Genomic DNA, 13,498 nt, shown 5'->3' with positions numbered 1-13,498 from the left:
TGGGAGTGTTTTACTTGGAACTCAACCTTTTCTGTTCTTGTATGACTTGAAATATATTTTTATCATAAGGAGACATATGTAGATGGTCCTTGTATGATGTCACAAGAACTAAATAGGAACACAGAAAGGGAAGTAACCTGTGTTCACCTTGATGCGTGTGTGACCTCTGACCCCTGCTGCTTCCTCCTCTCAGAGCTGGCTGCAGAGTTCATCTCGCGGCCGCACAGCGTGGAGGTGGTGGAGGGCGAGAAGGCGGAGTTCAGCTGCTCCGTCTCCAAAGACACGTTCGAGGTGAAGTGGCTGAAGGACGGCTCGGAGCTGCAGGCCGGAGGCAAGTTCAGCATGCTGAGCGACGGGAAGAGACGCTCGCTGGTCATCAAGGACAGCGAGCCCAAGGACGAGGGCGCCTACGTGGTGATGATCGGAGCGACGCGCGCCAGCGCAGACCTCACCGTGCTCGGTAAGCCCCGCCCACTGAGGTGCCAGTGCTCAAAGACGCTTTACACAAAATCCGAAACAGAAACAGCACAAAGAGAAGTCCAAGTGTTCATAGTTCCATTCCTGCTGCGTCTTTTTAACAAATCTCCTCCGGCTGGAAGAGAACTCTCTGCTCCATAGCTCCTCTTGGACAACTGGACCTATCACATTCACACTCTACATTTGACATGTATCTTCACTTTCAGATGTAATATTCCATTCCTCACACACTTGTGTTTATAATATCCTGCTTTATAAGCTGCTTTGAGACGTTTACTTTTTGAATTGTTTATTTCTAGTCTATTCATTTCTCTAAAGTTCAACGCCTTGTCTTCTTATGCTGCTGCAACGCAAACATTTCCCACATTGGGATCAATAAAGTACTTCTTATCTTAGTTTATATTCTAACAGTATTTTACAACCTTATTACCGACAGCATTTGAAATGTCATACTCCAGCTTACGTTGAGTTTGTAACACTAACATGGATCCGTTTCGCCCTGCAGAGAAGCTGAGGATCATCACGGCGCTGAAGGACACGGAGGCCAAGGAGGGACAGGAAGTGGTTCTGAACTGCGAGGTGAACACAGAGGGAGCGAAGGCCAAGTGGCTGAAGAAGGAGGAGACGGTGTTCGAGAGCAGCAAGTACGTGATGGTGCAGAGAGACAACGTGTTCTCGCTGAGGATCAAAGACGCCCAGAAGGGAGACGAGTCCGAGTACAGCATCAACCTGACCAATCAGAGAGGAGAGCAGGCCAAGAGCGCCTGCAACCTCTCCGTCAAAGGTAATAACATAGAATACAACATGTATTCTTCTTTGGTCAAAGGTAATGATATTTCATAAGGGAATAATATATGATAAGAATATAAAATGTATACTTAAACATCAACCCGGCCAATTAGAGAGGACTCATTTTAGATAAGATTTATATAAATCATATAATGTAGAAAATACACAAACAACTGTGTAAATCTACAAAGGTATGTTTAGGTGTTGTCCGTGACACGGTGAGAGTGGTGAAGTAGAATACATATGTATATCACTCTTTAATTGGTGCCAGAGTTGATCACATGACCTGACGGTGTTCTTTGTGTGTTTCAGAGGAGAGCATGAGGTTCGTGGTTCCTCTGGAGGATATCGACACTCAGGAGAAGAACACAATCGTCTTCTCCTGCAAGGTGAACCGGCCCAACGCCACGCTGAAGTGGATGAAGGCGGGCCAGGAGATCGCCTTCAGTAAACGCATCGCATACCGGGCGGACAAAGAGAAGCACACGCTCACCATCAAGGACTGTACGCTTGCCGACGAGGGCGAGTACACCGCCATGGCTGGAGACAGCAAGTGCACGGCGGAGCTGATCATCAGCGAGGCGCCCACCGACTTCAGCATACAGCTGAAGGACCAGACCATCACAGAGTTCGAGGACGCAGAGTTCACCTGCAAACTCACCAAAGACAATGCAGACCCCAAGTGGTACAGGAACGGACGTGAGATCAGAGAAGGACCCAGGTACGGCTCCTATCAATATATCTATAGAGCTCTGTCTCAAAAACCAACATTACAAAGGTCTTTGTAGATAATCAGGTTTGAAGGGGCACCGCAGGGTTCGATCCTGGGCCCTCTTTTATTTGCTATATACATCAATAGTTCAGAAACTGGACAGGAGATCAGAGAAGGACCCAGGTACGGCATTCATCAAGTCCTTAAGGGGTACCACAAGGTTCAAACTTGGGCCCCTTTGTTTTTTTAACAATTGACATAGATTGTTTGCAAACGGACGTGAGATAAGGGATTTATATTTACATATTAATCGATTTGAGAAAAATAAATGATCATATTCAGTTTTTTGCGAAAAAGGTAAAACATGGACTTCTTCTGTTAAACAGAAATTCAACTGACTGACTCATAACGTACTTTTTTTGTTTCTCCAGATATACATTTGTGAGAGAAGGGAAGATGTGCATGCTGCGCATTAAGGAGTGCAGACCCGAGGATGAGTGTGAGTACGCCTGCGGAGTCGACGACAAGAGATCCAGAGCCCGGCTCTTCATCGACGGTGAGGATTCACTCTTTAATATAAAGGATGTTTTTGTGATAAAGTAGTCCCTGCTCATAATCCCTTCCTGTTCTGCAGAGACCCCAGTGGAGATCATCAGACCCCCCCAGGACGCGTTCCAGGCCCCCGGCTCGGACGTAGTGTTCGAGGTGGAGCTGAACAAGGACCGCGTGGAGGTGAAGTGGCTGAGGAACAACATGACAGTCGTGCAGGGAGACAAGTACCAGATGATGAGCGAGGGCAAGATCCACCGGCTGCAGGTCTGCGAGATCCGGCCCAGAGACCAGGGCGAGTACAGACTCGTCGTCAAGGACAAAGACGCCAAGGCCAAGCTGGAGCTCGCAGGTAAGAGACGCACCAAACACTGTCCCTGAGGTGCAGCAAACACCACAAATTCAGTCATTAAAGGATAATACATTGATACTCCAGGATCGGAAGATGTTAACGATGAATAAAGAGGGAACCTGATTCCCATAAATGAGCACAGTGTGTCCAGTGTTGTTGTCTCTCTGACCCTGTTACCTCCTCCTCCTGCAGCGGTGCCTCAGATCAAGACAACAGACCAGAGCTACGTCACTGACGCCAGGAAGCCCATCGTCATGGCCGTCCCGTACAGCGCCTACCCTCAGGCCGAGGCCGACTGGATGTACAACAACCTGAGTCTGCCCAAGGACAACATCCACACCTCAGCCGACCGCACAGAGCTCAGGCTGAAGGACCCGCTGAAGTCCGACGAGGGCCGCTACAAGATCACCATCAAGAACAAGCACGGGCAGGGGGAGGCCTTCATCAACCTGGAGGTCATCGGTGAGTCTGAACACAGGGGTTTGAAAAACAAGGAAAATGTTGGGACAAAACACACTTCATTACTTTATCTTACATTAGGAGTCGTGTGACCGTGCTATAGTTCCTTTATAGCCCAACATTAGCTGCCTTTCATTTAGATTTTTAATCCAAAATCACATGGAGAAATCCCATTGGACCAGGAAGATGCTGATGGAGAAATACCACCTCCCTGCACCACTGTTTAACCCTCCTCTTGTTTCTCCAGACGTCCCTGGACCCGTGAAGAACTTCCAGGTTGTCGACACCGCCGACGGCGAGGTGAGTCTGGTGTGGGAGGAGCCTGAGAGCGATGGCGGCGCTAAGGTCATTGCCTACGTTGTTGAGAGACGCGACGTGAAGCGTAAGACGTGGACTCTGGCCACGGATCACTCCGAGAGTCCGGAGTACACAGTGACCGGACTCCAGAAGGACTCCATGTATCTGTTCAGAGTCTGCGCCAGAAACCGGGTCGGCAGTGGACCCAACGTGGACACCGACAAACCCGTACAGGCCAAGAACAAGTTTGGTAAGACTGGGTTTCAATTTGAAGTGATAGATTCAAGGTGTATTATTGGGTTGACACGAGCACACATCAACTACACTGTGAAAACAAATGCCGTTACAAAGGCATCCATTTGTTTTCTTAAATGCAGTTTTTTTTGTGTTTTTGTGTCTAGAGCATATTTTATAGACAGATAGTCAAGTTTTGTACATCTTGTCATGATAAAAAGAGGATTGCAATACCGAAATGAAGGAATGGAAGTTGTCTAAGTACATTGGTACACCAATTTGATTCGAGCAGGTGATGAGAAACAGTTCTGACCTAATGATGCATTTCAAATGGGCCTAAAGTGATCATATGTTTTCCAAGTTTTTACATGTGTTTAAGAAATGAGCAAGAAACGGGAATGGCCTAAAAATGATCCATATTCCCTTAGAAAGGCAACGCATCTCATAAATGAGGTTATATATAAAATGAGTGCTCAGGTTCCTGACTTGTTTTCTGTGTCCGATGACTTCCAGACGTTCCCGAGGCTCCTCTGAACGTCATCGTTGGAAACGTGACGAAGTTCGGCTGCACCGTCTCCTGGGATCCTCCGGAGTCTGACGGCGGCTCGCCCATCACCTCCTTCATCATCGAGCTGCGCGACCGCACGTCCGTGAAGTGGACGCCCGTGCAGATCACAAAGGCCGACGAGCTGAGCGCCATCGTCAACGACGTCATCGAGAACAAGGAGTACATCTTCAGAGTGAAGGCGCAGAACAAGGCCGGCGAGGGGAAGCCCAGCGCCGCCTCGCTCCCCGTTAAGATCATGGACCCCATCGGTAAGCTAGCATTAGCTTCAAATTCACTTTATGGACCCCTAGTGGACATTTAAAGCCTCACAGTCTCTCAAACTCACACAGACTTTAACACAACTTTGCATAAAGCAACACATTAAATGTATAAATATCTGCAATGCTTACACCACTGTTTATTTAAGTTCTTTCTGCTGCTGTTATGAAATCCACTTTGCCCGGCCTAAAACACTGCGACAGTATGGGATCAGATCTACTTAATCGATCCCAATCTGGGGTATCTCTCTGTCACAGCAGCATGTTAGAACAAGGACTAAACGGTATAACCCCTGAAGTGCATGTAGTGATATGTATGTTCCGACCCCCCCTCTGCAGAGAGGCCCAGTGCGCCCCTGAACCTGGTCTCGCAGGATCAGAACAAGAACTCTGTGCAGCTGAGCTGGGAGACGCCGCTGAGGAACGGAGGCAGCACGATCACCGGATACATCATACAGCGCTGCGAGGAGGGAACCGACAAGTGGATGCGGTGCAACACCCGCCTCTGCCCAGACCTCTGCTTCAACGTACGGAAAAAACACCTCGGATACATCTTAAGTAACGTCTGATACAGGACTTTAGTTAGTGTGGAAAACACCTCGGATACATCTTAAGTAACGTCTGATACGGGACTTTAGTTAGTGTGGAAAACACCTCGGATACATCTTAAGTAACGTCTGATACGGGACTTTAGTTAGTGTGGAAAACACCTCAGATACATCTTAAGTAACGTCTGATACAGGACTTTAGTTAGTGTGGAAAACACCTCGGATACATCTTAAGTAACGTCTGATACGGGACTTTAGTTAGTGTGGAAAACACCTCGGATACATCTTAAGTAACGTCTGATACGGGACTTTAGTTAGTGTGGAAAACACCTCGGATACATCTTAAGTAACGTCTGATACGGGACTTTAGTTAGTGTGGAAAACACCTCGGATACATCTTAAGTAACGTCTGATACGGGACTTTAGTTAGTGTGGAAAACACCTCGGATACATCTTAAGTAACGTCTGATACGGGACTTTAGTTAGTGTGGAAACACCTCGGATACATCTTCAGTAACGTCTGATACGGGACTTTAGTTAGTGTGGAAAACACCTCGGATACATCTTAAGTAACGTCTGATACGGGACTTTAGTTAGTGTGGAAAACACCTCAGATACATCTTAAGTAACGTCTGATACGGGACTTTAGTTAGTGTGGAAAACACCTCAGATACATCTTAAGTAACTTCTGATACGGGACTTTAGTTAGTGTGGAAAACACCTCGGATACATCTTAAGTAACGTCTGATACGGGACTTTAGTTAGTGTGGAAAACACCTCGGATACATCTTAAGTAACGTCTGATACGGGACTTTAGTTAGTGTGGAAAACACCTCGGATACATCTTAAGTAACGTCTGATACAGGACTTTAGTTAGTGTGGAAAACACCTCGGATACATCTTAAGTAACGTCTGATACGGGACTTTAGTTAGTGTGGAAAACACCTCGGATACATCTTAAGTAACGTCTGATACGGGACTTTAGTTAGTGTGGAAAACACCTCAGATACATCTTAAGTAACGTCTGATACGGGACTTTAGTTAGTGTGGAAAACACCTCGGATACATCTTAAGTAACGTCTGATACGGGACTTTAGTTAGTGTGGAAAACACCTCAGATACATCTTAAGTAACGTCTGATACGGGACTTTAGTTAGTGTGGAAAACACCTCGGATACATCTTAAGTAACGTCTGATACGGGACTTTAGTTAGTGTGGAAAACACCTCAGATACATCTTAAGTAACTTCTGATACGGGACTTTAGTTAGTGTGGAAAACACCTCGGATACATCTTAAGTAACGTCTGATACGGGACTTTAGTTAGTGTGGAAAACACCTCGGATACATCTTAAGTAACGTCTGATACGGGACTTTAGTTAGTGTGGAAAACACCTCGGATACATCTTAAGTAACGTCTGATACGGGACTTTAGTTAGTGTGGAAAACACCTCAGATACATCTTAAGTAACGTCTGATACGGGACTTTAGTTAGTGTGGAAAACACCTCGGATACATCTTAAGTAACGTCTGATACGGGACTTTAGTTAGTGTGGAAAACACCTCGGATACATCTTAAGTAACGTCTGATACGGGACTTTAGTTAGTGTGGAAAACACCTCGGATACATCTTAAGTAACGTCTGATACGGGACTTTAGTTAGTGTGGAAAACACCTCGGATACATCTTAAGTAACGTCTGATACGGGACTTTAGTTAGTGTGGAAAACACCTCGGATACATCTTAAGTAACGTCTGATACGGGACTTTAGTTAGTGTGGAAAAACACCTCGGATACATCTTAAGTAACGTCTGATACGGGACTTTAGTTAGTGTGGAAAACACCTCGGATACATCTTAAGTAACGTCTGATACGGGACTTTAGTTAGTGTGGAAAACACCTCGGATACATCTTAAGTAACGTCTGATACGGGACTTTAGTTAGTGTGGAAAACACCTCGGATACATCTTAAGTAACGTCTGATACGGGACTTTAGTTAGTGTGGAAAACACCTCGGATACATCTTAAGTAACGTCTGATACGGGACTTTAGTTAGTGTGGAAAACACCTCGGATACATCTTAAGTAACGTCTGATACGGGACTTTAGTTAGTGTGGAAAACACCTCGGATACATCTTAAGTAACGTCTGATACGGGACTTTAGTTAGTGTGGAAAACACCTCAGATACATCTTAAGTAACGTCTGATACGGGACTTTAGTTAGTGTGGAAAACACCTCGGATACATCTTAAGTAACGTCTGATACGGGACTTTAGTTAGTGTGGAAAACACCTCAGATACATCTTAAGTAACGTCTGATACGGGACTTTAGTTAGTGTGGAAAACACCTCGGATACATCTTAAGTAACGTCTGATACGGGACTTTAGTTAGTGTGGAAAACACCTCGGATACATCTTAAGTAACGTCTGATACGGGACTTTAGTTAGTGTGGAAAACACCTCGGATACATCTTAAGTAACGTCTGATACGGGACTTTAGTTAGTGTGGAAAACACCTCAGATACATCTTAAGTAACGTCTGATACGGGACTTTAGTTAGTGTGGAAAACACCTCGGATACATCTTAAGTAACGTCTGATACGGGACTTTAGTTAGTGTGGAAAACACCTCGGATACATCTTAAGTAACGTCTGATACGGGACTTTAGTTAGTGTGGAAAACACCTCGGATACATCTTAAGTAACGTCTGATACGGGACTTTAGTTAGTGTGGAAAACACCTCGGATACATCTTAAGTAACGTCTGATACGGGACTTTAGTTAGTGTGGAAAACACCTCGGATACATCTTAAGTAACGTCTGATACGGGACTTTAGTTAGTGTGGAAAACACCTCGGATACATCTTCAGTAACGTCTGATACGGGACTTTAGTTAGTGTGGAAAACACCTCGGATACATCTTAAGTAACGTCTGATACGGGACTTTAGTTAGTGTGGAAAACACCTCGGATACATCTTAAGTAACGTCTGATACGGGACTTTAGTTAGTGTGGAAAACACCTCAGATACATCTTAAGTAACGTCTGATACGGGACTTTAGTTAGTGTGGAAAACACCTCAGATACATCTTAAGTAACTTCTGATACGGGACTTTAGTTAGTGTGGAAAACACCTCGGATACATCTTAAGTAACGTCTGATACGGGACTTTAGTTAGTGTGGGAAAACACCTCGGATACATCTTAAGTAACGTCTGATACGGGACTTTAGTTAGTGTGGAAAACACCTCGGATACATCTTAAGTAACGTCTGATACTGGACTTTAGTTAGTGTGGAAAACACCTCGGATACATCTTAAGTAACGTCTGATACGGGACTTTAGTTAGTGTGGAAAACACCTCGGATACATCTTAAGTAACGTCTGATACGGGACTTTAGTTAGTGTGGAAAACACCTCGGATACATCTTAAGTAACGTCTGATACGGGACTTTAGTTAGTGTGGAAAACACCTCGGATACATCTTAAGTAACGTCTGATACGGGACTTTAGTTAGTGTGGAAAACACCTCAGATACATCTTAAGTAACGTCTGATACGGGACTTTAGTTAGTGTGGAAAACACCTCAGATACATCTTAAGTAACTTCTGATACGGGACTTTAGTTAGTGTGGAAAACACCTCGGATACATCTTAAGTAACGTCTGATACGGGACTTTAGTTAGTGTGGAAAACACCTCGGATACATCTTAAGTAACGTCTGATACGGGACTTTAGTTAGTGTGGAAAACACCTCGGATACATCTTAAGTAACGTCTGATACTGGACTTTAGTTAGTGTGGAAAACACCTCGGATACATCTTAAGTAACGTCTGATACGGGACTTTAGTTAGTGTGGAAAACACCTCGGATACATCTTAAGTAACGTCTGATACGGGACTTTAGTTAGTGTGGAAAACACCTCAGATACATCTTAAGTAACGTCTGATACGGGACTTTAGTTAGTGTGGAAAACACCTCGGATACATCTTAAGTAACGTCTGATACGGGACTTTAGTTAGTGTGGAAAACACCTCAGATACATCTTAAGTAACGTCTGATACGGGACTTTAGTTAGTGTGGAAAACACCTCGGATACATCTTAAGTAACGTCTGATACGGGACTTTAGTTAGTGTGGAAAACACCTCAGATACATCTTAAGTAACTTCTGATACGGGACTTTAGTTAGTGTGGAAAACACCTCGGATACATCTTAAGTAACGTCTGATACGGGACTTTAGTTAGTGTGGAAAACACCTCGGATACATCTTAAGTAACGTCTGATACGGGACTTTAGTTAGTGTGGAAAACACCTCGGATACATCTTAAGTAACGTCTGATACGGGACTTTAGTTAGTGTGGAAAACACCTCAGGATACATCTTAAGTAACGTCTGATACGGGACTTAGTTAGTGTGGAAAACACCTCGGATACATCTTAAGTAACGTCTGATACGGGACTTTAGTTAGTGTGGAAAACACCTCAGATACATCTTAAGTAACGTCTGATACGGGACTTTAGTTAGTGTGGAAAACACCTCGGATACATCTTAAGTAACGTCTGATACGGGACTTTAGTTAGTGTGGAAAACACCTCGGATACATCTTAAGTAACGTCTGATACGGGACTTTAGTTAGTGTGGAAAACACCTCGGATACATCTTAAGTAACGTCTGATACGGGACTTTAGTTAGTGTGGAAAACACCTCAGGATACATCTTAAGTAACGTCTGATACGGGACTTTAGTTAGTGTGGAAAAACACCTCGGATACATCTTAAGTAACGTCTGATACGGGACTTTAGTTAGTGTGGAAAACACCTCGGATACATCTTAAGTAACGTCTGATACGGGACTTTAGTTAGTGTGGAAAACACCTCGGATACATCTTAAGTAACGTCTGATACGGGACTTTAGTTAGTGTGGAAAACACCTCGGATACATCTTAAGTAACGTCTGATACGGGACTTTAGTTAGTGTGGAAAACACCTCGGATACATCTTAAGTAACGTCTGATACGGGACTTTAGTTAGTGTGGAAAACACCTCGGATACATCTTAAGTAACGTCTGATACGGGACTTAGTTAGTGTGGAAAACACCTCGGATACATCTTAAGTAACGTCTGATACGGGACTTTAGTTAGTGTGGAAAACACCTCGGATACATCTTAAGTAACGTCTGATACGGGACTTTAGTTAGTGTGGAAAACACCTCGGATACATCTTAAGTAACGTCTGATACGGGACTTTAGTTAGTGTGGAAAACACCTCGGATACATCTTAAGTAACGTCTGATACGGGACTTTAGTTAGTGTGGAAAAACACCTCGGATACATCTTAAGTAACGTCTGATACGGGACTTTAGTTAGTGTGGAAAACACCTCAGATACATCTTAAGTAACGTCTGATACGGGACTTTAGTTAGTGTGGAAAACACCTCGGATACATCTTAAGTAACGTCTGATACGGGACTTTAGTTAGTGTGGAAAACACCTCGGATACATCTTAAGTAACGTCTGATACGGGACTTTAGTTAGTGTGGAAAACACCTCGGATACATCTTAAGTAACGTCTGATACGGGACTTTAGTTAGTGTGGAAAACACCTCGGATACATCTTAAGTACGTCTGATACGGGACTTTAGTTAGTGTGGAAAACACCTCGGATACATCTTAAGTAACGTCTGATACGGGACTTTAGTTAGTGTGGAAAACACCTCGGATACATCTTAAGTAACGTCTGATACGGGACTTTAGTTAGTGTGGAAAACACCTCGGATACATCTTAAGTAACGTCTGATACGGGACTTTAGTTAGTGTGGAAAACACCTCGGATACATCTTAAGTAACGTCTGATACGGGACTTTAGTTAGTGTGGAAAACACCTCGGATACATCTTAAGTAACGTCTGATACGGGACTTTAGTTAGTGTGGAAAACACCTCGGATACATCTTAAGTAACGTCTGATACGGGACTTTAGTTAGTGTGGAAAACACCTCGGATACATCTTAAGTAACGTCTGATACGGGACTTTAGTTAGTGTGGAAAACACCTCGGATACATCTTAAGTAACGTCTGATACGGGACTTTAGTTAGTGTGGAAAACACCTCGGATACATCTTAAGTAACGTCTGATACGGGACTTTAGTTAGTGTGGAAAACACCTCGGATACATCTTAAGTAACGTCTGATACGGGACTTTAGTTAGTGTGGAAAACACCTCAGGATACATCTTAAGTAACGTCTGATACGGGACTTTAGTTAGTGTGGAAAAACACCTCGGATACATCTTAAGTAACGTCTGATACGGGACTTTAGTTAGTGTGGAAAACATCCTCGGATACATCTTAAGTAACGTCTGATACGGGACTTTAGTTAGTGTGGAAAACACCTCGGATACATCTTAAGTAACGTCTGATACGGGACTTTAGTTAGTGTGGAAAACACCTCGGATACATCTTAAGTAACGTCTGATACGGGACTTTAGTTAGTGTGGAAAACACCTCGGATACATCTTAAGTAACGTCTGATACGGGACTTTAGTTAGTGTGGAAAACACCTCAGATACATCTTAAGTAACGTCTGATACGGGACTTTAGTTAGTGTGGAAAACACCTCGGATACATCTTAAGTAACGTCTGATACGGGACTTTAGTTAGTGTGGAAAACACCTCGATACATCTTAAGTAACGTCTGATACGGGACCTTTAGTAGTGTGGAAAACACCTCGGATACATCTTAAGTAACGTCTGATACGGGACTTTAGTTAGTGTGGAAAACACCTAGGATACATCTTAAGTAACGTCTGATACGGGACTTTAGTTAGTGTGGAAAACACCTCAGATACATCTTAAGTAACGTCTGATACGGGACTTTAGTTAGTGTGGAAAACACCTCGGATACATCTTAAGTAACGTCTGATACGGGACTTTAGTTAGTGTGGAAAACACCTCAGATACATCTTAAGTAACGTCTGATACGGGACTTTAGTTAGTGTGGAAAACACCTCGGATACATCTTAAGTAAACTTCTGATACGGGACTTTAGTTAGTGTGGAAAACACCTCGGATACATCTTAAGTAACGTCTGATACGGGACTTTAGTTAGTGTGGAAAAACACCTCAGGATACATCTTAAGTAACAGTCTGATACGGGACTTTAGTTTAGTGTGGAAAACACCTCAGGATACATCTTAAGTAACGTCTGATACGGGACTTTAGTTAGTGTGGAAAACACCTCAGATACATCTTAAGTAACGTCTGATACGGGACTTTAGTTAGTGTGGAAAACACCTCAGATACATCTTAAGTAACGTCTGATACGGGACTTTAGTTAGTGTGGAAAACACCTCAGATACATCTTAGTACGTCTGATACGGGACTTTAGTTAGTGTGGAAAACACCTCAGATACATCTTAAGTAACGTCTGATACGGGACTTTAGTTAGTGTGGAAAACACCTCGATACATCTTAAGTAACGTCTGATACGGGACTTTAGTTAGTGTGGAAAACACCTCGGATACATCTTAAGTAACGTCTGATACGGGACTTTAGTTAGTGTGGAAAACACCTCGGATACATCTTAAGTAACGTCTGATACGGGACTTTAGTTAGTGTGGAAAACACCTCGGATACATCTTAAGTAACGTCTGATACGGGACTTTAGTTAGTGTGGAAAACACCTCGGATACATCTTAAGTAACGTCTGATACGGGACTTTAGTTAGTGTGGAAAACACCTCGGATACATCTTAAGTACGTCTGATACGGACTTTAGTTAGTGGGGGAAAACACCTCAGATACATCTTAAGTAACGTCTGATACGGGACTTTAGTTAGTGTGGAAAACACCTCAGATACATCTTAAGTAACGTTCTGATACGGGACTTTAGTTAGTGTGGAAAACACCTCGGATACATCTTAAGTAACGTCTGATACGGGACTTTAGTTAGTGTGGAAAACACCTCAGATACATCTTAAGTAACGTCTGATACGGGACTTTAGTTAGTGTGGAAAAACACCTCGGATACATCTTAAGTACGTCTGATACGGGACTTTAGTTAGTGTGGAAAACACCTCAGATACATCTTAAGTAACGTCTGATACGGGACTTTAGTTAGTGTGGAAAACACCTCAGATACATCTTAAGTAACGTCTGATACGGGACTTTAGTTAGTGTGGAAAACACCTCAGATACATCTTAAGTAACGTCTGATACGGGACTTTAGTTAGTGTGGAAAACACCTCGGATACATCTTAAGTAACGT

The 13,498-nt window shown here is 43.6% G+C and overlaps 1 protein-coding gene across 1 annotated transcript in view; it reads left to right on the top strand.

The window, feature by feature from the left end:
* Positions 1 to 13,498, top strand: part of LOC117539376 (titin-like) — a gene marked incomplete at its 5' end in the record, with an annotated part of 161,649 nt that overhangs the window by 36,082 nt on the left and 112,069 nt on the right. The window contains 9 exon segments of the mRNA XM_034205527.1: positions 194 to 460; positions 983 to 1,261; positions 1,579 to 1,987; positions 2,410 to 2,534; positions 2,613 to 2,879; positions 3,072 to 3,341; positions 3,586 to 3,885; positions 4,383 to 4,685; positions 5,034 to 5,221. Coding sequence (XP_034061418.1) covers positions 194 to 460; positions 983 to 1,261; positions 1,579 to 1,987; positions 2,410 to 2,534; positions 2,613 to 2,879; positions 3,072 to 3,341; positions 3,586 to 3,885; positions 4,383 to 4,685; positions 5,034 to 5,221 — 2,408 coding nt within the window.

The sequence above is a fragment of the Gymnodraco acuticeps genome, unplaced genomic scaffold (genome assembly GCF_902827175.1).
Source record: "Gymnodraco acuticeps unplaced genomic scaffold, fGymAcu1.1, whole genome shotgun sequence".
In the NCBI taxonomy this organism is placed as follows: Eukaryota; Metazoa; Chordata; class Actinopteri; order Perciformes; family Bathydraconidae; genus Gymnodraco; species Gymnodraco acuticeps.
The sequence above is the reverse complement of the archived record's forward strand: the minus strand, read 5'-3'. Positions and strand labels throughout refer to the sequence as shown.